This window comes from Chroicocephalus ridibundus, chromosome 3 (genome assembly GCF_963924245.1).
Source record: "Chroicocephalus ridibundus chromosome 3, bChrRid1.1, whole genome shotgun sequence".
Lineage (NCBI taxonomy): Eukaryota > Metazoa > Chordata > Aves > Charadriiformes > Laridae > Chroicocephalus > Chroicocephalus ridibundus.
In genome coordinates this window covers 37,373,367-37,397,426 of record NC_086286.1, presented here as the reverse complement: position 1 = coordinate 37,397,426, position 24,060 = coordinate 37,373,367, and the positions used below count along the sequence as shown (strand labels likewise).

Genomic DNA, 24,060 nt, shown 5'->3' with positions numbered 1-24,060 from the left:
ACAATTCTGGCTGTTTACATTTGTGTGTGGACCTATCTGGCAGTCGGGCAGCGCCGTTCCTGTCAATGCAATTTGAGGGCGCTCTGCGATGAGCTGGGCTAATAGCGCCGTTTCTTGAGCACTCTTCCTGGGCCAAGTGAATTACGCAGCTGGGTTGGAATTCCTCGGGCTGCTGAACGTCCTGCTTTGTCTTCTTGCAACACACAACGCACAGGTTCCTTTTCCAATGCTGACATTTTATGGTATTAATAATAGCAATAGGATGCAGTTGTCCAGAGATTACATCACTTGGAACAGTAAGCACTAGGCTCCTAATTACCTTGCATTATCTACAGTTTCTCACTTTTATTGTAATTCAGTATAGACTGAGCAATACTAATCCAGCAAAATGCCATCATTACTCTAAAGTCAAGATTTTTATTTATTTATTTTTACAGTCAGAATCTTATCTTAAAAGGTGACAAATGGATACTGTATGCTATTTCTCCAAAAATCTGATTTCTGAAAGACGACTTTAGTTTGTCTTGAACAAAAGCTTCTGGTATTTTTTCTGTTGTTTTTACATCATTTAGTTCTTGAAAATGTTGACAACTGACATTATCGTTGATTATAAAGTCCCACATCATATTTTTAGAAAGTGCTGAACCATGCCTATTACTGTTTGTATCTCTGAGTTAAGAAATATTTTTCATTTGATGTTGACATTTTTCGTGTTTCATCTGATAATTTATATTGCTGTAAATGTGTGAGTACTAGCTGGCACAGAAGTAATTACCCTTGGCTTTATATTGGAGTTAAAATACTTTAATAGTTTGGAATTTGTCTCTGAAATCATTTGAGTAGAATCTCTCGATATTTTTATGATCTTTATGGGTGGGTATTCAAATTAGCTTCTTTTATCTGAGCAATAAATGTTAAGCAAAAATTTAGATACTCGGTAAGGCATGGTTTTCCAGAGACCAACCAAGGTTTACAGTAAAAATGGAAAATTTATCCCCAGTACTGCCTACTCTCAGTTAGTTTTCCCTAGTCTTCAGGAAAGTGTAGGTGGTCAAGGATTTCCAGAAATGGGAGCCTGATTAAATAAGAATACCTGTACCAAAGTGTGAATAAGAGGTCAGCCAGGTACCATATTAATTTAGCATCTTAATTAATAGCATAATGAAATAAAAAAGCTGGGATTTCTAAGGGAAGAATGTGCTTAACATGTTTGTCATGGAGAGATGATGTGAACCAGGCAGAGGTCACAAGGAGGGGAAGGGAAGTGGTTCTGCCAAAAAGCAATCAAAAGCGCATGTCAGATGGATAGTCATCCCTCAGATGTCGGCGCAGAGGGCCCCAGGCCTGTTCCTTTCTTCCTCAACTTCTGTGTGATATGTGGTCAGATAATACTAAAGCTAAAGTCATTAACAAAGTTTTTCTTTCTGTTTTCATTTCAGTTATTTGCCACCTTCCATGCATGAATGGAGGACAGTGCAGTTCTAGAGATAAATGCCAGTGCCCTCCTAATTACACTGGTAAACTTTGCCAGATCCCTGTGCATGCTGCCAATACTCCAAAACTGTACCATCACCCACAACAGGTGAATAAGCCTGTAGGATCACAAATTATCCACTCTACTCATACTTTACCACTGACGATGTCTGGACAGCAGGGTGTAAAAGGTAACTTTTTTTTTGATAGATATTTTTTCCTTTGGAATTCATTTTATTAACTAATTTTGGGTATCCAACCAGTAATGATAGTGATCTGTTTACGTAGTTTGAATCTTGACACTACAACTTGAATCGTGAGCTCACCAGAATGACTGGAAAGTATTTTGCTCAATGACTGAAATAATAAGAAATAACAGTGCTATTGAAAAGAGTTTTTAAGTAAATCTACTTCATTTAGTGCAGATTGCAGAGTCAAAGGAAAATGCAGGGGACTTCTTCCAGGATTGTAGACGTGTTGAAAAAGAGAATGACTGTGGCTGAACAGAGTCCATAAATTGCATAAATACATTGGTAGAAAATTGCAGGTGATTCTATGGTTACTAGTGGAGGGAAGAGACCATGTTTTTCAACATAACAAAATTTGTATCTAATGTAAAACTAAAAATACAGTCCATGTTTATCTGTGTTATATCTTTTGGTAGAGTCTTATAAGTTAAGTTTGTAGTGAAGATGGCTATGACACCATTGACATAAACAGATGATTCTTTCCAGGTCATGTAACAATATAATACAAAAAAAATGGTAAGGATCTTCTACTGCTAATGCTGTGAAGAAGGCAGCGGATCAGAAACAAGAAAAGCTGTGATGTTAATCAAATTTTTCCCAGTCAAAGAAAATTCTGTCAGCTTCAGGTTTCCATTCCCTAATGCCTTTTTGTGAAGTGACAAGTTCTGATGACCTTGAAGAGAAGTGTTGAATTCTTCCAGCGTGTCTTATGACTCTTGGTAGCATTTTGTCTGTCCATATGGAGATCCTGTCCATATGGAATGACCCCTGCAATTCAGTTTCACAGCATATGAATTAGTCTGAATTTTGTTTGTTTGTTTCTTTGAATTGCCAGATTGATTTTATTTTTTTTATATTATTATTATTATCTCATCGAGGGTAATTTTACAATTACCTCTCCAAGATGACTACCTCTGAATAAAAACAAATATATGGGGGAAAGGAGGCTCAGTTGTTGGCAACTAGTTCCTGAATAACTTTGCTAAAAGAGGCAAAAGTATTTATATGTTTGTGATAAATATAATCTAATTTAGTAATTCTGTTTTCAGACGGGGACATAGCTGTGAAAGAAGTGTTGACACTATCCTTCTGGAAACACAATATTTTATAAATGCTTTTAAGTATCTGCTCCATCTTTTCAATGGATTTGTTCTCTAGGGACTGCCACACAGTCCATTGGGAAATAGTTTCCACTGACATGTTGGAGTACTAGTCCCTAAAGCTGTTCAGAACTTTTCTAACTCTTAAAGAGGAAGCGTGGAGGAGTGTGTGAATTAGAGAAGATAATTACCTAAACATTTTGTAGAGCAGAAATTTATTTCTGTGACTACTTAATTCCGCATCAAATTATTTTAGACAATGTGGTGGACCATAAAAAAAAAAATGAAGACATAGTTGTTTTTCAGATTTGGAGTTGCTCTCTTAAAACACACAGTGAGTTTCTCACTGCTAAAGAGTCTGACCTCTTGAATATTTTTTTTCCTGACCCTCAAGTCCTCATCAGAACCATCAGCAGTCTCAATGCCTTTTCTTCTCTTTCCGTGCCCAAAAGAGGATGTTGGATTGTAGAGAGAGGAGTGTTTTGTTTCTTTCAAGGAAGGAATAAAACAATTCATCCTGAAATGGCTGGCAGAAATAAAAATTAATCAGCACACCTAGGCAGTAATCCAGGACCTGGAGAGGATTATGGTGATAATGCTACATGGGAGGAACCAGCCTAAATTTGATGTTTTCAGCATCTGGACATCTCTAAGTGGATTGACAGATTAAAGTAGAGCTATTAATTTCTTTTGAGGCCTAATATATTCTTTAGATTTATTAGCTGGAGAAAGTAGTTCAAGGGATCCCTCTTCATACATAAAAATGTATGATAGTAAGTTGGGGTGAGTTTTGTTATTTTTACAGCCAGACTATGCTGTCTTGTCTTGCCCTGCAAAACCAGTGTAATAGCCTGAGAAGGGCCTTACTGCTTTACTTCTTGTAACACTGAATCTTTTCTTTGTGGGTTTACCCGTAACAGAACCTATGTACCATAAATTTTGCTTGAAGGTTGTTTTCTGCTGCAGGCAGGATCTGAAAAGCCATTTAGGCCCCACAGCCATATTTTGCTGACTTTATTCCTGATGTTTCTGTCTGCAATGAAAGAATGCAGCGCAGAGTAAAAATAAGTTTGTTTTTTTTTAGGAATTCCTATGTGAGACCAATTAATACTGAAAATTAAAATAATGTGAAAAACCAAAAGTAATTTCTATAAAATAATATAATTTTAAAGCAGATAAAATAAATGGAATATACTTCCTGGGAAATGGAGCTGTAAGGTTGAAATTGTAAATAAGAACTGAAAATGCCTAATTGAGTTCCAAAGAACAGTCTGGCCTCCTGGAGGCAAGGAGACAATTCATAAGACTCAACAATCCAGTATGTGTTATAGAGAAAGTTATGTCAAATGATATTTCTGGGTTCTTGATGTTTGGAAGGGGTGTTCTATCTAATGGATTGTCTGGCCTGGAGGGGACTGTAGTACTTGCTGACCAGAGAGACCCAGCCAGACCCAGTAAATGCTAACTTTTTTATGCAGCTTACAAACTATAAAAGTTTTCATACACCTCTCCTTCTCCCCCCCAATAATTGGAGTTACATGTTTAAAGGACATTTTGTATTTCAATGAAAAGAAACTTGAGGCTCAAAACCAGTTCTGTGCACATTACGTTGACTGGAGGGTCTCAATCTATATACCCAGACTTAATACTACAACTGTGTTTAAAAACGGAAGTATCTGAAAAACCTTTCCTCTCTCTTTATCTGCCAAATTCTGAACTCAAAGTTCAGGGGTGGGAGTGGTGGTTTTAGATGGTTGAGATGCTGGCAACCGTTGCAGGGGCAAACTAGGGACTTGGCAGGTATATAAAGGTAAAGGGATGAAAACTGAAGCTTTTTCTGTGTTCCAGAGAAAGATGATGGATCTGAAAAAGAAAATAAAGCTTACTATATATCCAAAAATAACCCAGTGGAGTTTGAATTTTGGAACTTTGAATGGGATTCTTATTACACAGTATAACCACAAATATTAATGTCACACCAGCCAATTTGGACATCCATGTTTATGTAGCAGTCTTTACAATCCTATAATGACCTTCTTTTCTGGGTGAGGAGTCTTCATTTTCTTGTTAATGAGAAATGCGTTCTTTCAGCCTTCCCTCTAACCCCCAAGTTTGGGCTTCATTTATATTACAGTCACTTTAAGGCACTCTGTAAAAATTCTAATGTACAAAAAAGAAATGTCTTAGAGGTGCCTAAGATATCGTTTTTGACAAATTTTATTACCCATTTTTCTTATGTGTTTTTCCTTCAATTATTTTAGTGAAGTTCCCTCCTAACATAGTGAATATCCATGTGAAACATCCCCCTGAAGCATCAGTTCAGATCCATCAAGTTTCAAGAATTGACAGCACATCAACAGGACAAAAAGCAAAAGTACCTCAGCCAGGACATCCACAGGTCTCTTACCAAGGTCTTCCATATCAGAAGACCCAGAAAGGACATACTACTTACACAAATCAACAACCCATTCCTCATATGTTTCCTGTTTCAGTTAAAACTCAGCTTGGGCGCTGCTTCCAGGAGACTATCGGGACACAGGTAAGAAATGCTTGCCGAGGCTTTTGAGATAGGTAGCTTTAAAACAATATTACAAAAGAATGAAAAAATGTTTCCACCAGTCACTGGGAGAGAACACATTTGACATTCTTTTCCAAAAGAAAATTCTTTTGGGAATGTAAAATTTTTACAAAATAACATTTTTCTGAAACTCTTTCTCTTTCAAGCTATTGTCTTTATTTTCTGTGGACTTGGATCCCTGACTTTCTGGCTTCAGTTTATCTAGCCATAACTTCTCCATTTATGAGCTATCTCTCTAAATAAAACAACGTGACTCTAAATCTTAGTTCCATCTCTTGTAATTAGACAGCTAAGTTTACACCATCTTCCACAGCTTGTACTGTCCTGTGCTTTAATGTGTTTTCTTGAACGTGCATTTCAACAGCCAGTGTTTTTCAAGGAGTTGCAGTTTTAATTGAAATTCCTATTCAACAACTTCATGTGTTTTACAGTATTGTAGGCTAATGTTTTGAATCAGTTGAAATGTGACCATTGAATGGGGTAGAAAAACTATGAAAGCCGAATGAGTGTTTGCTAGAGCATTATACCGTAATTCAATTTAAAAGAATATGATCGCATCGGGTTTTTACATGTGACTACATAAAATTGCATGTCTTCTTTCAGTGCTTTAAGCAACACAGTGTTATCTTTTTTTGCATATTTGCGTATATATCTAACTATACAGAGAGAGGAAAAAAAGGCATTTGTGAAGAGATTGTAAAAAAAGTTAATAAGACCCTGTTATTTATTGCTTATCACCTTGCCGAAATTTAACTTTTGAGACCAAATTTTTTTTATGCTCAATGTGTGCCTCAGTCTGAATTGTTTTAAGAAGTTTCAGAAAAATTACTCACTTGTTTTGAGGCATGATGTTAGAGAAGGAGTATGTTTTTTACACAGGCTAAAAAAGTTTATGACTGTTTCATGGAAGATTTATATCGTCTGTATGCTTTGAAGCAGAAACGTAAATTTATCATGAAGGTCACTCTGCTTTTGGTCCTTCCAGTACCGTGCACCCAAATTTAGCCAATTTTCAAGTATCTAAAAATATATGTATTTCTAATATATTCCGCAGATATTTGTTAGGTGTTGGCAGCAAAATTCTCTAAAGGTTTCCTCTGCAGAGAGCATGGTCTGCCTTCCCTTCCAGGGGACAGCACCCCTCATCCTTGGAATATCAGACTGGAGCAAAACATCCTTTACAAGTGTTTCTTCTAACTGTCAGTGAATGCTGTGATGCCCAGTGTTAGAACTGACAGAAAGGAAATTTTCTCGACTTATCACGGCTCCCAAGCAGCACAAAAGAAAATAAGGGATGAGACCTCACTCACAGAGGAGCCAAGGAGCTTTGGAGAGGATCAGTGATAGGGGGGACAGATAAGAGCAGAAGCAGGATGGAATCAGAAGCAGAGTGAGGGTAATGTAGGTGGCAGATCCCACGGTAATGGTTTCAATTACCTTCTTGAACCTCAAACTGAAAGCACGGTTTCTTAGTCTCAGTCATTCCGTGCCAGCTCCAAAAAACTGACTTCTTCCTGTAAAATATTTTTCTGTTCTCCTTTCAGTGACTGGCTTGTGCAGAGTATTGTAGCATTCTTAATAATGACATAATTAACCCTGGTTTCAGGAGTCATTGCTGTGGAATTAAAGATTCCCAAACCTGCTGATGCTAGGCCATCATGTCAGGGTGTTTTAAAATAACTGATTCTGAAAAATGCTATGGAAGAAGTAAATTTAAATGTAATCATGCCCCAAAAATGTTTCAAGAAGACTAGAGTTAAGGTTAAGTATGGAACTTTGAAGGCTAGTATTCACTAATTGTTAAATGCTTGATTTGTGATTACAGTGTTTGTTTATACTGATGAGCTCTTCGTGCTTGTCTGTTTCATGAATAGTAAAACCTCGAATTCTTTCTTTGGCCAGTGTTGAAGCACATGTTCAAATGAAAGTTTATAGATTTTCCATGAAAAATCTATTTCATGAAAAATCTATTTCAAAATGAAGCACTATTTGCACTCATATACAGAAGACGACAAAATTCCTTCCTCAATGCAGTGGGTGCTGCATCTTTTCTCTCTTACATGTTATGCTGGATAAATTTCCTGTCTGTTCTTTCTGCTGCATGCATGAGTGAGGTATTTCAAATTATATATCCAAAACTTGCAGTGTGCTATGCACGCCCCTCACATTACAGGGGTTTTAAAACTAAAGCTTACTCATCGATCACCAGAAGACAGTAATGTGCTCCTTTTAAAGGTGGGGGGAAGGGGAAATATGCTTGCATTGCCTTCATGCCTGACTTGGAATCCTACTAAATGGTCAGTCTCCAATTTTTATAATGTTTTTTTCAGTATTCCCCTGGAAAAATGTGTCTTTGCAGTGCTCTCAAAAAAAGGGTAGTGCCTCCTATTTTGGAATAGTACATGTTCTCTGTTTTTACAATTTCATTGATCTTTTCAGTGTCAGTCTTGGAGAAGAGCATAGTTAAAAGGATTTCAGAAGACTTTTGTTTAATTTATGGTTTAATTTAATTTAATGGTTCAATTTAGAATTGGAGCTGTAGGGTGGCATTTTGTAGAGCATTCATTTAAGACCTTGCCATAAATATAGATTTAAGTGACTCATTCATCTTTCAAACTTGAATTGGAAATGTTAGTATGTTTTTCCTGCAGTCAGGCAATGCATATTCTTTATTTGTATGTTAAATATGCCTTGAACCTTGAAAGACACTTTTTTTTTGTCTTCTCTTAAATAGATCTATTCTAAAAGAATTTGGTTTTCTGTTTCTTTGATATTTGCTTTGCTAAATATGAGGGTTCTCTTTATTTGTTCAGACGAGCTGCTAAACTGAGCTTTCCGTATTAGTTAGCGATGTGTTACAAGTCCTTTCTGGAGTTTATGCTGGGTAATTTTGGTATTACTTTTTTTCAACAATCGTCAGTGCTCATACATTTTTTTGCAGGGTGGATTGTATATTTGGCTTCAGAAATGTTTTATTAAATATCCTGGGATCAGAGGTGACTTTACTGTCTATAGAGCACATGGATGGAAGGATATGTGTGTGGCCTCTTGTAGGCAAATCAACCAAGTTAACAAAGACTTTGTTGAACTTACTTTTGGTTCAAGCTAAAAGTACAGGATAAAAACAGTATCAAAATCTCTGCTGCGGTTTTGTGTGTGTGTAACCTCTACCATTCTGTGTTTCTCTCCGTCTCTTGTTCTCTGTATCCTCTTCCTTGAATTTCAACTGTTCTTTCAATAACAAGTCCTCCGATTTTTAATGCTTTGTTTTTTTCACAACCTTCTGTGGAATATTTTTCATCTCCCAACACATTCTTCCTCACCCCACCTTAGTTAAATTCCTTTAATGTGTCTCATTCAAAAACAGTAGTCCTGCAAAAACAGTAGGATAGTTGCTATACTCAAATCCCGTGACAGCCAGGGTGTATTTTCTGCAGTGCATTTCCAACAGAGCACATACTGTTGAAGTTAGCAACTGGAGCCACTCTGAACCGAAGCTTGGAGAGCATTATGATACAGATAGTTGAAGAACCTGTTTGTATTCTGAGGCCTCTAATCACTCCTATCAACAACACAGAAATTCTTCTAGACTGCCTGTTCCCTTAGGTGTCTATACTATCTTAAGTGACTATAAGCAAAGGCAGCAACCATGAGAAAAGGCTGGTAAAAGATGTGTGAAAAGATGTCAGTCTGCAAGCTTAGAAGGAGGGAGGGAGAGGAAGAGAGAGAGAGAGGGGCTTTAGAGGAGTAAAATTGAATTCATAGTTTAATTTGAATAGATAAATTAAGATGTTTCATAAATACATATACACATGTATGTGTTGCTTAATTGTGACTGTTTTCTGCAGTGTCCTCAGCACCAAGAAATAAAGTAGAAAGAGCAACTATAGAAGCAGTATTAATATTACAAATTTTAAAAAGTAGTGTTGGAAGCAAATGGATGGTTCTGTTTTCTGCTCAAGTCAGTTCACTTTCCTGGCTGCCTCTCTTTTTTTCTGAGTGGAACACTTAGCAATTATTTTTTCTCTGAGAGATGTTATGATGATTGCTCCGGGATAGCTTACCATGTTATATGGTAGCTTACTATGATATGTCACATACAAAAGTTGTGGTTCATCAAATGCTTCCCTAGTACCAAAAAGGTTTTTTGCAGAGTATATTGTAAAGTAGCAGTTAAGCTGCAGGCCAGAAACTTATTGATGTCATAAAAATATAGGGAACAAACCTTTATCTAAACTCGCACCTTGCGATATATATAAAATGATGCTGAGAAAATAGAGACTTGGAAGTTGGGAAACAGATACAATGGGAGCAGTATGACAAAAATCCTACTTAAGATGGAGAACAGTAGATTTGTGGAGAGCACTGTATGTTACGGTGCCTTCAAAACCTGGAGACAGGGCATGGTGTCCTAGAAAGTCCTTTACAGCCATGTAGTCCTGTGTTTCTGAAATCCAAAGAGTAGTCATCTTAGACCACTGATTCTCTAAGTCCTATTTAAAAAGCAAGCAAATAAGAAAGATTATTTCTCTTCTTTAATTCCTTCTCTTCATCTGCTTTTCATTTTAATTCTAATAAAAATGCCTTTATTATGACATAGAATATCTTGTTATTTCCCTAAATACTTTTACAGTGTCAGTGGTTCACCTAGTAAAGATTGTGTTGGTAATTTCGAGTCCTGGTAATTTCCCATATAATTACTCTGCATTTAAATCAAGAAAAGAATGCAGATGCTTAGTGTCTGTCAAAGTTCATATAAAGAGAATTAGGCACTGCTTCCCCCTACTCCCCCCAAGACTACTTTGAAGTGTCTTCTAAGTATGTTCGTGTGTTTTCCTATGATTACTACATTTCAGTATTTTGGCTAAAAAAAAGTCTTTTTTTTTCTCAAAATTGGTTTGGTCTCATTTTTGCTTAACTGTAAAGAGGGAGGCTGGTTTGGGGTTTTTTTGTTTGTTTTTTTGGCAAGGCAGCAAGAAATTGGAGAAGCTGGTATTTCCAAATTTCTCTAAAGCAGGCCATTTCTGACCTGGTTCACAAGTAATGCTATTCTCTTCAGCAGATATTTTTGAGTGTCAGTTTTACTGAAGGCAGACTTGTGGTGATCTCAGCATCTGTAACTTAAAAAATGAAATAAAAAAGACTTGTTTTTCTAGAGAGAGACAGATATTGAAGTCGCTTACCTGACTGAAGGCAACATATGCCAAAATGTCTGTCAGAGAAGCTGGCTAAGAAGTCGTGTCTGCCCTTGCTTGTTCATTCCTCCCCACTGTCCCTCAGTTGGGCTGATATAATTGCTGAGAGGAGCTGGACTACTCACTGAAACAATTTCAGTGATCCCCCCCTTTTTTGTGGGGGTATTTTAAATTGAAATCAATTTCAGGTTGCAGTGTGCGGGGATGTTTCACCCCTCACTTGTCAGTTGTTTGCAGAATGCTTTGTGCTTCCTTTGTAAAGTGCTTTGAAAGGTGTATCAGAAAAGATCCGTACTTGTTACAGCTCTGTTGAGAAGGATGCTTGAATTAGAGTTGTTCTGGTATTGAGAAGTGAAATTTGGTTTATTGTAATAATACTTTGGAAAATCATATTAAAGAAAAACAAAATATACCTCCTGTAGCAGTCAATAGAAGGATATTTTGATAGATTTCTTTTAAATAAATTAAGCTAAATAACATTGGTGGTGAATACTAGTAAAGACTTTATTGACATTTATAAGGGTTGTCCCTTTTTCATTGCAATGAAAACATTCAAGTGTTCAAATGCGTTTCAAATGCCGCTTAGTTCTGATAAACAACAAGTATGTCTCACAAACAGATGTTAGTTGATCAGCATCTTTATTGTGATGAATTTCTAGGGAAATAGTTTATTTAACAGTATGTTTCAGTAATGTCTTTTACAGGAAACATTTGTTTTGGTTTGAGCAACACCCTTCTCTGCTGTCAGACTTGGTAGAATATAAAATAAGCCAAGTGAAGGGTGGCAGCTGGAAAAGGTTAAAAATTGTCAACATTGTATCATGATAAAGCTTCTGACTGCAAATCATTAATTGTTTAGTTAACTTGAATCACACAAGGACACACACAGATCATGTACTTAACTTTGAGAGTATACATGAAGTTATTAGGAACTGGGCTTAGATCATTGATGATTTTTTCATGATGGAAATATTAAACAAAAGCATCAAACTTTTTGAGTTAGAAATCAGAGCAGAAAAATGTGTTGATAGCTCTTAATGCATAACCTAATGTATCGATACTACTGTATGCAATGTGATCGTAGTGCAAGTAGTCTAGAGGCGATGACAGTGGCGATATGCCAGTTAGGTTATTCATTCAACTGTATAAATATCCCTGTTGGACTTCACATTTAACAAAACATTTCCTATGGAAGTAAATTTCAGGTATTTTCATTTTTTGACAGCTGTATTAAATGAACTTCCCTATTTATATTCTTTAGGCAGGAAAAATGATACAAGTAAAATTCTGTGCTTCATACTGGTACTTTTTCTCTTAGAGCACTTTTAAAACCTTTTTTCTTTAGAATAGTCTTAAAAATACCATCTCATAAAATAACTGTCTGGAATTCCTTGAAGCTCATGGTTTGGCTTCTGAAGTTTTTAAACAAATAGACTGTCAGAAATTGGTGTGGATTCACTTCCAGAATTAATGCTTCATTCGCAATAGATCAATACCCAGAAATATCAGAAGACTAAAGATGTATCAGATACCAAAAACACCAAACATTGTTTTAATTACTCAAATAGAAGAAAGCTGGATAATTTTTACTTGCCTATGAAGAATGTTCTGCTTAAGCCAAAACAAATTCTTTACCAGTTCTTTTAGAAAGTCTGGAAGTATTTAAGTTTCTCTCCTCTGCTTATGAGACAATGCCTGTTAGTGAGCCAGTGCTACATGGGATAATACTCTTCATTCGTAACAACCTGTCATTCATCCGGTCAGTAAGCCAATTAAGTGTGTGTGTTAATTGTTTCAGTAATACAGTTTATTAAATTTGAGGGTTTTTTACTCTGTTTGTCATGCCTATAGGGGGAAAAGAAAAAAAGAAGCAACAATCCAAGGTCTGTGCCTGTTGAATAGTTTACAGAAAGTTAAACAGTGTATCCATTCACTTCTGCTATTGTGGTATGTGAAATGCAGTCTTTTGAGTTGAATCCCAGAGTCATTAGCTATTAACTCAAGCAAAGCACCTATCGATTTCAATCATAGTTAATCATGTGACACTCCTTTATTTATGCCTGTATTGTGGTTTTAGCTAACAGCTCGTGACAGGGATTTGTAGATAGGTCACACAGGAGTGGGAGTCCCAGGAAACGTTGCGGTCCCTCGGCCAGAATCCTCTGCGGTTGCCCTGACACTAATTGCCAGACTGGGCTCTGTACCGCAGTTTAACAAGGAGCTGAATAAATTCCTCCTACTGCCTCAGCAGAGGGATTCGAGGATATAATCCCTCCTTTTCCCTGGCATTGGAAAACATATGAAACCTCGGTGGTAGTGCACAACTCAAGTACTGTTAGCTCTCCAAGACTGTGGAGATGGGACAGAAGCTGGAGTCTGGACAGGGGAACAAAGAGGTGATGTGGCTTGGGGTGGCCTTTGTGCACCAGCACAGGGTCAGCCAGAATTTCAGTCTACCAGTGGGAATATTCAGTACTTCCTTCAGTTATATAAAATATTGGCATAGAAGCCCAGGCACGCATGGGGAAAAATATGTGGATCGAAACAATACTTTCAGTGTCTGTGAGTGCTTTACCCAGGAAGAACTTTGTTTTATAGCAGTACCATGTGTGCCTCATACTGCTGCTACTGCTGAGCCTCTTTCAGCACAGTTGAGCTCTTTTATACCAATCCTTCATGACTTCTTTGCCTTCTAAACCAGTAAGAATTATCTCCAAATCATAAGGTTCTGACAGATGTATCATTCATGAAAAATCTGTTCTCTCTCTCTCTATGAGGCATTTTCCAGAAGTCCTCAAGAATACAGGCTAGATTAGTTTAAAATGTGTGTGGATGATGGACAGAAAAGTGTAAACCAAAGCTTAGAGAATGGCATCATCTTCATGCATAGTGCAAGCTATGTGCTTGTGTTTAACTTCCCTGCTTATTTTAGGCTCATGCTTATGTGTTGCAGTTGTGTTGAATGCTGAGACAAACTAAAAATAGTTATGGATTCCCCCAAGTGACTTTTCCAGTTGCTTGTGACTCAGACACTGGAACAGACTGTCTGAAGAACTGAGTTCTTAGTAGTAGGAAGCGGGTAAGACTTTTGAAGTGGATAGAAATTACCTAAAAGTTTTTGAGACCTGTAGAAACAGAGCTTCAGTTCATTGATGCTTAGGGTTTGTGAAAGGGAGGAGCATCTTAAGAAATTGTCGCTGGCTAGGAAACAGTTTGTGTGGTGCCATGAGTGTTGAAAGTACCTGAAGCACTATTAGATGTACCGGAGAAATCAGGGTTTATTAGCCATGGAAGAACTCTCTGTTTCTGCTTGGCTTAAGACTTTGCAGAGCAGTCATTTTTTCTGATGCATAGCTCCAAAATTACACAGATCTTACACGACTAGGAGCCCCATGTGGCAGTTGCTTTTCCTCACTGGCCAGTTTCTACAATGATCTGGACGTTAACCAAATTATCATTGATTCTTCAAGCTTTAATTCACCATAGAGGCAGTGGGAGCAGCAGCTTTAATCATTGCCAGTTTTTACTGACAGGACTACAAACCACAGTTGCCAGATGACTCAGACTTTGGCATCCTTATTTTTGCTCATGGTTTTTATATGGAAATTTGAAAAAGTTATGACCACAGAGATCATGATTTTCAGTAGAATGCAAATGCTGTAGCACCACACCTAAACTAGAAGTGGGCTTTAGTCCATCATCTTCCTCCTTTTTTTTTTCTTTTTTTATATGCTTTTAATTTACTACTGTTAAATGACATCTTTTCTATTCTTGGGAAAAAGGGGGAAAAAAAAAAGGGCCAGTTCATGGTGGCATGTTGGCTCTCATGTTAGTGGAGTCTTGCCTTGACACACACGAGCTGCTGCGATGTGTCCTTGAGGCTTGTGACCTTGCAGAGGAAGACTGGGTGTTAGGTAATGTGCCTCGCTGCCCAAATGCTTCATTTCTGAGATCATAAGGGGAGGTGCAGCACCAGCCTTGATTCCTCCCATTTCTTTTCGGGGAGAGGAGAGTTGTAAAACTGAGGCACAAGGTAGGGGCAGAAGAGTTGAGTGCAAATTCAGCTGACTCTCAGTAACAGCCACAGTATACGACTTCAGTAAGTGGCTTCTCTGTCTTTGAAGAAGCAATCCCAGCTCTAGGAAAGGAATTGAGCACTGTAATTATAGGGTAAAACTGAGTAGCTGTGATAATAGAGGAAAATGATCCTTCCTAGAGCATGCACACCTGGGATGTGGGTTGAGAAACCAGCATTGTGTAAAGATGTAATGTGAATTCTCTAAGGTCTTAGGGGAGCCTCTTGGAGGAGACATTATGAATACTCTCCAGCTGAAGCATTTTTGAGCTTCTGGGAACTGCAACAAGATCTTTATATCATCTAGCTAGAGGCAGTTGAAAGAGATAGTTCCAGTTTTGAAAACAGCCGAGCTGCTGCAGCAGGGGGGAGTTGTGCAGAATTCCCTGTTTGTGCATCTTAATGGCCTTTGTGAAGTGCCAGGCTGAGAGTAAGCCTGGGACTGCATCTGAAAGGTGGGACTTGCTTTGATACTTTACTGTTTTAACACAGCAAAACACTATCCAGGCCAGGACTGTTTCTTACCCCTTGGAACGTGGGAAAATTTATCACAAGACCCTCTGCGGACAGTAGTGTGAAATAGACTCCTAAAGTTGCTCAATAACTGAGCGCTCTCTTGTAACCTCTTTGGCCACTCTGTTCTTTATGCTGTTCATGGGTCACCTTAAAATGAGGCTCAAAGCACAAGTGGTGCCACCCTGTATAGGGGTGATGTGCAGAGACACACCATAACTTCGCTAAGTTGCCCTGGTGCTAAAAGCTCCGTTTCCTGAGAGAGGCTGGCTTTCACGGGGACAGAGGATGCTCCCAGCTGCTCACACATCCCTTGACAGATGTATAAGCTTCACGTGCAGCAAGTGCTGAGTTGCTGCAGGTTGCACATTCGTTTGGTGTTTAAACGGTGAACAGGTGCTGCTTTTAATTTGTTCCTGAGATATTTCAGGGGGCGCCTGGGGAGTATCTGTGAAAAAGGGGCAGAGATGGCTGGGGTGATGCCTTACCAGCCCTATGCCATGCAAAGAGGGGACCCTCTGAGTCAGAGCCCTGACATTGTGGGGTAGCCTGCTATCCTGTTAGCATTCACACTGTGAAGCTACACAGAGTAACCGTGTACTTCAGAAACATCATTGACTCAGGGGTGTCAACACAATTAGGAACACACTGGAAAATTTTTGGGAAGGTTGGAGGAAGCTGTCAGTGCCTGTGCATTCAGCATGCATCCCCGCTGCGGATTGACTGGGTTACCAGCTGAAGTAAAAGCAACCACAAGGCCACAGCCTGTGCCATATGATGAGCCAGCTGTCTTAAGCTGAAAGCTAAGCAGCAGTGAGCATTATATACTGCCAGGAAGGAAGGTTAGATTAGGGAAGGTCTATTCACTGCGTACCGAGGATTCGCACTTCAGCACATTTGAATTGTTTGCTGCAGCGCCTATTTATATCAACGTTCGCTTTGAAAGCGTTACTAAGTGCAGCTGTTGTGTGCTTCTCTTGTGCTTTGTGCATGTTCATTTTATACCTAATTGACAGGTTTAGGTGTATTTTTTCCTGCATCTCAGAATACATTTAAGCTTTCTTTACCATGCAAAAATGAAGAAAATTGCAAAAGTCAAGAACATAACTACTGCATTCTTAGCTTCCGAAAATTAGTATTATTAATAAAAAGCATAATAAGTATATTCTTGTTTGGGGGGAGGGGGGAAGGACCATTGACCTCAGAAATCATTGCAAGATTAATTTAAATATTTGCAAGAGACACTTGTTTAGAATAACACAGACATCACTAACTTCTGCTTCAGTCATCTTATCTGTGTTACCTTCTTCAGTATCTGGACAGTGGAATCTGTCATTATACTTTGGCAACTTTCAGTAAGTGGTCATTAAACATAAGTTGGCAGGAAGTTGAGGCTTCTTACTAGGAAATAACATTATAGAAATCAGTCATACTTCTTGTGTTTCTTTGAGAGTAATTAGAAAAGTATTTGAGATAATTTGTACAGCTTTTGAAAAAGTGGACAAGCATGTTTTTATGCGGAGAAACATAGGGAATAGGTGCCAATGGTGAGTTGTTACCTTGGAAATATACTCACTCATTCCTGTGACATACTCTTCTCTTCTGTTTCTTTCTCCTTCTTTTCAAGTTGACACCAGCAAAGATAATAATGTCACGTAATTTGCTCATGCCTGTGTACAGAGACATTGCAATGCACGGGCACTATTTAAGCTCAGCTAAGAGCTCCGGTGGATCTTCAGTGTCTTAGCAAGAGGTTGACCCAAGATGACTGAAACAGAACATTGTACTAGAAGTGAGCATCATGTAGTATCACTAACCAGCATATTCTTTACCTGACTATTACAGTGTGGCAAAGCACTTCCTGGCCTTTCCAAGCAAGAAGACTGCTGTGGAACCGTGGGTACTTCCTGGGGTTTTAACAAATGCCAGAAATGTCCCAAGAAGCCGTGTAAGTGCCAATTTGTTGTTATTCTCTGGATAAGTTTATGGCTTTTTTTCCTCTCAAGTAGTATTTTTCCTTTTTCAAAAAAAAAAAAAATAGAGGAATCTAGTGGAAAGAATATGCTATGGTTTGATTAGGGACAGGTTGCAGAAACTGGAATTGTCCTCCGTGCCAGCAAAGTTACAATATGCAGGCAGTGGGTGCAGCCAGCAAAGTTAATGTCGTTGGGGTTTTTTCCCCTTCCTCCTCCTTTATGTCAGTGGTGCACTGTTGCGTTTTCTTAGTGCTGGAAGGGTAGTGCATTGAATCATCTTACCTCTTCCAGCTGGATTTATTTTTTTAAAAGTTTGCACAGAAATGTTGAATTACAGAGGCGCCGGTTACTGCTTGGAGAGAATGCAGTGACCTCTTGGGACTGCAGATGAACTTTCAAGTTTGGGGCCAAAGTTTTCAAGGCTCTGAATTGTCAGTTACATTTTTTTGCTCTGTTTATGAAGTATCTTCCTCATCAATTAGGAAATTACAAAGACTTTCTTCATTGTTTTGTTATGATTTGACTTCATATTATAATGAGAAAGAAATTTCAAATTATTTGCATGATAGGTGAAGCTAGTCTCTTAAACTTTTTGTGAATTACATTATTGCGCAGGAGTGCTTCTCTGTCGTTTCATGTTTTCATCACTAAATGAAAGATGAGAAAAGATAATGTAATCTCTGTTTTGCAGATGGAGTGGATCTGCATTTAGAGGGCCAAAAATAGTGCAGGGAGTTGCAGTCATTCTTATCTAGGTCTTCTGGGCCCCTGTTCATACAGATAGCAATGCTGGAAAGTGTTCAGTGTTTGGTTTTTTTTTTTTGGAAACATATTTTTGTCTGTAAGCCTTAATGTGGATGTAAATACAATTCCAGCAGAAAATCTGCTGGTATTCCTACTTCTCTGACTCCTCCTTCCACAGGAGAGTGATGTAAATTTATGCTGACTCAGTCTGATCTGCCAGCTTATGAAGCACTTAAATTTAGCACTTTGGAGTATGTTTATCTTATGATGTGCTTCTGAAAGAGAGTGTCCTTGGGGTCTTTGAGGGCTATAGTTAGTAAAAGACTCAGATATCTAAATTTTTATTCCTGTGGCACATAAATACAGTTTCTAACAGAGACATGCATTCTGCATTGGTGTGTGAATTGTGAAACGTGTCCTGATTTTACAGCTTTCTTCAAAGTAGCAGCAATTTAACTACAACTGAAATTCTTTTTCATCAGAAGCATGTAGAATGTTGCTTAGTAGATGTAGGTGTGCCATGAGAAAAATCACAAAAGCCCGAAATGTGCTTCGATGAAAAACTGGTTGGAACTACTAATAGAAATTTTTGGTGCCCAGTTCAAAAGTAAAGCCCATTTGCTAGTTCTTCATAGCTCAGGTAAAACACTGGTCATCTCAGCCCAGAATACGCAATGAACAACATGTTGATCAGGCAGCTAGCTGCCTCATGCCAACATGCTCGGAATGATGTTAAGAGCAAGCAAACAGGGAAACGCTGGGACAGACCATGTTCGAAATCCTGGTCCACAGATGCTTCCTAGGTGGGTACAGAGAAGTGCCTGAACTCACTCTAAAGCCTCTCCTGAAGGGAAGTCCACCACCCTTTTTTCAAAGCACTGAATAAGAATTTTTTTTTTTTTTTTTTTTTTTGAAACACTAATGGGATGAGCACTGTCCCTTTATTAGGAAAGCTTAATGGCTAGCATGCTTGCTCAAGATGGGGCAGTCCAGAGTTTTTTTATCTGCCAGAAGAATTTCTAATCTACATATTATCCCTATGAGGAGATGCCCTGAACCGTAAAATGTAGAAACAGTTCTTGGAACAGGACTGGGAACCCAGTCTCTTTCCCAGTGTCCTTAATTACTTATAGTATGAGTCATGCTTATTCCTGCTTTCTGGCTCAATCTGGAGTTGTTTTTTTGAATGTAACTGTATGATTTCAAGAGAAGACAGAGAATGTTGCCACTTGGAATAATCCTGCCCTTGTGATTAAGGCGTTCCTGGAAAGTAAGGGTTTGTGTCTCCTAGACATAATGGGATATGTTTCTCATCTTTCTAGGTGGGAGCTTTCACTGTACATTAGTATTTTAGGAAGGGAGGAGGAGATGGGTGCACTGTCTGTTTTCACCAGGTTAAAAATACAGTGTCATCTACCACTGCATGATATCAAGAGTATGATTTGGTAGGTGTATGCTTCAAGAATATTCACTGAATCTTTGGTAGAGGTATATGTATTTTCTTAGTCTAGATTTGATTTGGGAATGAGTTAGGCATGCTGTTATTCAATCATGCCATGACTTATGGCAATTCTGCATGGGTGCAAATGGCAAATTTTCATATTTCTAAGAACTTAAGGTGATAAATTTGGAGTGTTGCAGGACTTTAAATGATCTTACAGCCTTTTAGAGCTTTACAGATGTTCAGTTTGAACTTAGGCACACAACTTGAACTTTCATATCTGTGTTGGATCTGGGCCTAAGTGTCCTTTGGGCATAGGTCTAAAATTAAGCCTCATGTCAGTATCAGTGTGTTATGCTCCTGTAGAGCAAACAATTTCCAAAGATAAACATAAATTTATGGTGAGATTTAATGACAGTGTGGAGTAGTTCCTTAATGATTTGTATTTCATCAAGTATTTTAATTTTTTTTTACAATAATGGAATGTTTCGGTGGTTAAAAGAGTATGCATATATGTATTTATATATTTTTAGATAGATTTTTATATTTTTTATATATATATGATATCGGATGGAAAAACTTGGTAGTCAAGTAAATTATTAGTAAGTTATCAGTTAAGTGATGTCCGCGGTAGTGTCTCAGCAGGCAAGGTTATCCCACATTAGTCCCACGTACTTTTAACCTGTTCCGATACGTACATTAGTCCCACGTACTTTTAACCTGTTCCGATATGTCACTAAATTGGTATTACCCTTTTTATTGTAGACTTTTTGGAAGCACACAGAATTCCTTTTGCTTTTATGGGTCTATGCTTCATGGGCTTCATTTAAGATTGACCTGTTTTTATAATAATACATAATCAGGTTGCGTTTAATGTGTTCTTCTCCAAAATCCACTTCATCAAATATTTAAGCATATACTTCAGTCTCATTAGCAGACCATTTTCTTCCCTTTTCAGTCTGCTTCTCAAGGATGTATGTAAGTTTGCATGTATCTTGTTTCCATGGACTTAGATAGGGCTTTGTCACTTTGTAAAGATGTGCTTGTGTATTTTGGGTAACAGCTTCTGTCAGGGCTTCTGTCTTGTTGCAAGATGAAGTGCCTTGGCTTGAGACAGCTCCCACGTCTGTAAGTTTACAGGTTATTCAGTATTACTGGAAAACAAAAGAAGAAATTTTGGAACAGATCTACATTTTTGAGGGCTTCTACAGAAGACGACTTTAAAGACAAAGGGTTTTTCTGTGCTACGTGGGGAATGTTATGTTCAGGATCCTTGCTAACAGTTAATAATTACAAACAGGTAGTCTAAGTGAGTAAAGGGTAAGTAATGTCCAGCTCCCTTCAGCTCCCACATGGATCACTAGCCATCACTGAACAAACTCCTTACTCTACTGCGACCTGCTTACGTTGGTGCTCTTTGCAGAAGGAAGAAAACAGCTGCTAGTAAGCCGCTATTTCCTGTTCAGTGTGGGAGTAGGAGGATGAAGAGAGAGGGAGAGGTTAAAATCCCTGACCTCACTCCACCACTGCACTTTCTAGAGCAGCTGAGTCACCCTGGAAGGGAAAATACGTTGCAGCACTGGAAAAGGTCTGGCGCAGCACTGGAAAAGGTCTGGCGCAGCTTATGGGCTGGTGCTCTTCCTCTGTTTCCTCCGCCAGGCTCTACTGCAGGGTACTATTCCTGCCCACAAAAAGTTAGAGACTCTCTTGGGTTTAGTGTGAATTGAATCAGGTCTGTAATGGCAAAGACAGATAAGTTAGGACATAATCAGTGCAATTATGAATCTGAGTCTGCCGACGTGAGCATTAGGAGTTTCATTGGCCTTTTTGGGGACCAGGAATAGAGCAACGCATTGCACTTTTGAAGATCTCACCTTAGATTTCAACTGTTTTTAATATTAACATTGTGAAAAGATTGGATCTGCCTTGAAAACAAATGTGTAGCTACCACTTTATGGTGAGAGACGAAATGTTCAAATTTTAATTTGTGTTAAAATGGTTGTAGTCAATGTAAAGATGGAAAAGTATGTGTTCAAAACTGTAAGAACGTTGTTGTATTTTCACTTGTACTGGTTTTGTGTTTAACCATTTTATTACTTTAAGCAATCTCTAAGTAGAATCTTGATGTTCTAATTAAGAAGTTATTTTAAATAAAATTTTAAATAATTCACAGCAATTTGAAATAAGACTTTCTCACTCCAAAAACTGCTACTCAAGATCATTACTTAAATTTTTCCTGAAAATAGGAAAGGCTTTAGAACTAATGAAATTTTTTTTTTTTTTCTTTTGTTTATCCTTAAAGTCAACCAGTTACCAGTTTTAAAATAAGCTGCAAGGATAAATGTGCAATTCAGGCATTATGTGTGAAGTGAAGCCAATTGAAAACATTATCTCACTCAGTTGTTCTGTCTTATTTGACAGTTCATATACAGTAAAGATGGAAAGTAATGTGTTTGATTTTTATTTTTTTTTGGCCTGCTGAACATTTAGAACACTTCTAAAGGAAAAAAGATATCTGACTAAATGTAAGGTATCTCTGTTGTAGCATTCAAATTTTGAAAAAATCTCTTGACTCTTATTAAAGGCAGTTTTGTGACCATAGTGCTGAAAGTTTAGTCCTATATGTTTAATAAAGTACTGGGCTTTGCCAAGAGTTAGCTTTTAGTGCATAACCATGCAAAGAAGTTACTGCTCTCACTTATGGTGTTATAACAGTTTAAGAATCAATAAACAGTTTTCTGTAGTCTCAAAGGCAACCTTAAGTGGGGAAAGAGACGATAAATAGAAATAAAAAGCTAGTTAACTGAACATTTTCTATTTTGGCAAAATTGAATTCAGTCTGTATTTTGCAGTGTTGTTATGCCCTTGACAGTTTACACTGATCAGTCTTTCAATATTCAGCAACTCTACTAGGTAAATCACAAATGTGCCTTTTTCTTATTTTTGCCTTGTTTGAAAAGTTTATTTGCATCTGTTTTCTCTGTATTTCAAATATTTTTTGATTCAGTGTGGCAGGAGAAATGGCACCCAACAATTTTGATTAACATTGAAGATATTTCTGCTTTCTAAAACGGCTTTCAGTTTTAAAATCATTGAGTTTCCATCGTGAACCTTAAACTTTATCTTTTCCCAACATGATGTTTGTAGCTGGTTTGGGAAAGTAATTATTTGAGAACAACTAGGATGAAAGATAATGTCCTATTCCAAAGATTTCTTTTTTGGAAAAAATATAAATTAGACTGGATAACTGAAGACTTAGGTGGTATATATGTGGAAAGAGATGGAATTAAGGTTATCTGTGCAACCTTTAATTTTAATTTCTTGACCTTTTATGCTTAACCACACATCATAAAAACTCATAATGATTTTTTTTATAGTTACATAATAACGTGGCTGTTAGGCTCTCTAAATAAGCATATAAATCAGCAGTATTTAGCTGACATAATTTTTTTTTCAGCTTACCATGGATACAGTCCTATGATGGAATGCCCACAAGGTTACAAGAGGATCAATGCTACGTTTTGTCAAGGTATGATAGTGCCCATAATTGGTGGTGTTTGTTTTGAATACCAGTTTTCTCTGACAGATTCTTTGATGTTTATGACTTAGATGAAAGAATCCAGTCCACTGATTTGTATTTGGGATAAAATGTTGAGGCTACTTTTTAACTCTGTCCAAATATTGGCAACTCCATAGAGTGTTTTTTGGGGTTTTTTTTGCTCCAGGCAATCAGCTTTTAAAACTTTTACATATACTCTTGTTTCCTTTGATAATGTATAAGGATGACTTCATAAGGATTCATTTACTTTGTTTTTCAGTAGAAATACATTGTTCTATCAGTTCTTATGCTAAACAGTGAACCTGCAGACTTATTCAGTTAAGTCAGATGAAACTAGCAATAGAGAATAATTTCTATAATCATGAAAGTATAGAGTAATTGCAGAACGATTCCTTTGGATTTAAGAGATTAGACACAACAGTACTGAGAACAGCCAGATAATTTCACTGGCAAGTGGAAGTGAAAAACCATGTGTACCTGGATGCAATGTAAAGCAGTGACGCATGTACTTCAAGAATGTGCATAGTGCAGGTGAGGATGTGTGGAGTTAGACGCTGCATAAGTTTCGTTACTCTGAGATCACGTCTTATCTCCTGGCTGTAAGCATAGAAGTTATCAAAACATTGTGGGATCTGCATGATCATGCAGCTACACAGAAAGGTTTGGGGCAGGTCCCTTCCAACCCTATGATTCTATGATTTAGATTCTCCTGGTCTATGGTGTCTGTATCTGACAAAGCTGAAGATATGACTATAGACATATACTTGTTCTTTCTGTGTATTTTGGAATATTGAACAGCAGTGCCAGATGAGGGTGCAGGAAAAAGCTTAATTGCTTGTCCGACTTGTTTGGCATAGCTCAAGTAAACAAGAGAAAGGAGCTCTGAGAAGATGTGAGCAATTCTGCAGTGGTGCTCTGGAGGGAGATTTGGGAAGGAAGGGAAGAATGAGTTCAAGTGAGGCTGATACTGGCTTGTGGTCAGGCTTGTTGGTCGTTATTGACGCTGCAAGGGTAAAATAGGTCTCCAAAAAAATAGTAGTGATGGTGGAGAGAAGGAGAAAATGAAGTGTTAAAGGATATGTAGGCACTTTGGAGATAAAGTGAATTGTATTTAATGGTAAACTTTCAGTTAGCACATTGATGAAGGAATATGCAGTA

At 37.8% G+C, this 24,060-nt stretch overlaps 1 protein-coding gene across 13 annotated transcripts in view; it reads left to right on the top strand.

The window, feature by feature from the left end:
• Nucleotides 1-24,060, top strand: part of LTBP1 (latent transforming growth factor beta binding protein 1) — a 203,657-nt gene that overhangs the window by 88,216 nt on the left and 91,381 nt on the right. For 12 of the 13 annotated variants that reach the window (XM_063328796.1, XM_063328794.1, XM_063328800.1 and 9 more), the window contains 4 exons: nucleotides 1,440-1,664; nucleotides 5,083-5,360; nucleotides 17,028-17,130; nucleotides 22,801-22,872. In XM_063328796.1, coding sequence (XP_063184866.1) covers nucleotides 1,440-1,664; nucleotides 5,083-5,360; nucleotides 17,028-17,130; nucleotides 22,801-22,872 — 678 coding nt within the window. The remainder of the gene's footprint in view (nucleotides 1-1,439; nucleotides 1,665-5,082; nucleotides 5,361-17,027; nucleotides 17,131-22,800; nucleotides 22,873-24,060) is intronic. The other variant, XM_063328799.1, reaches the window with a different exon arrangement.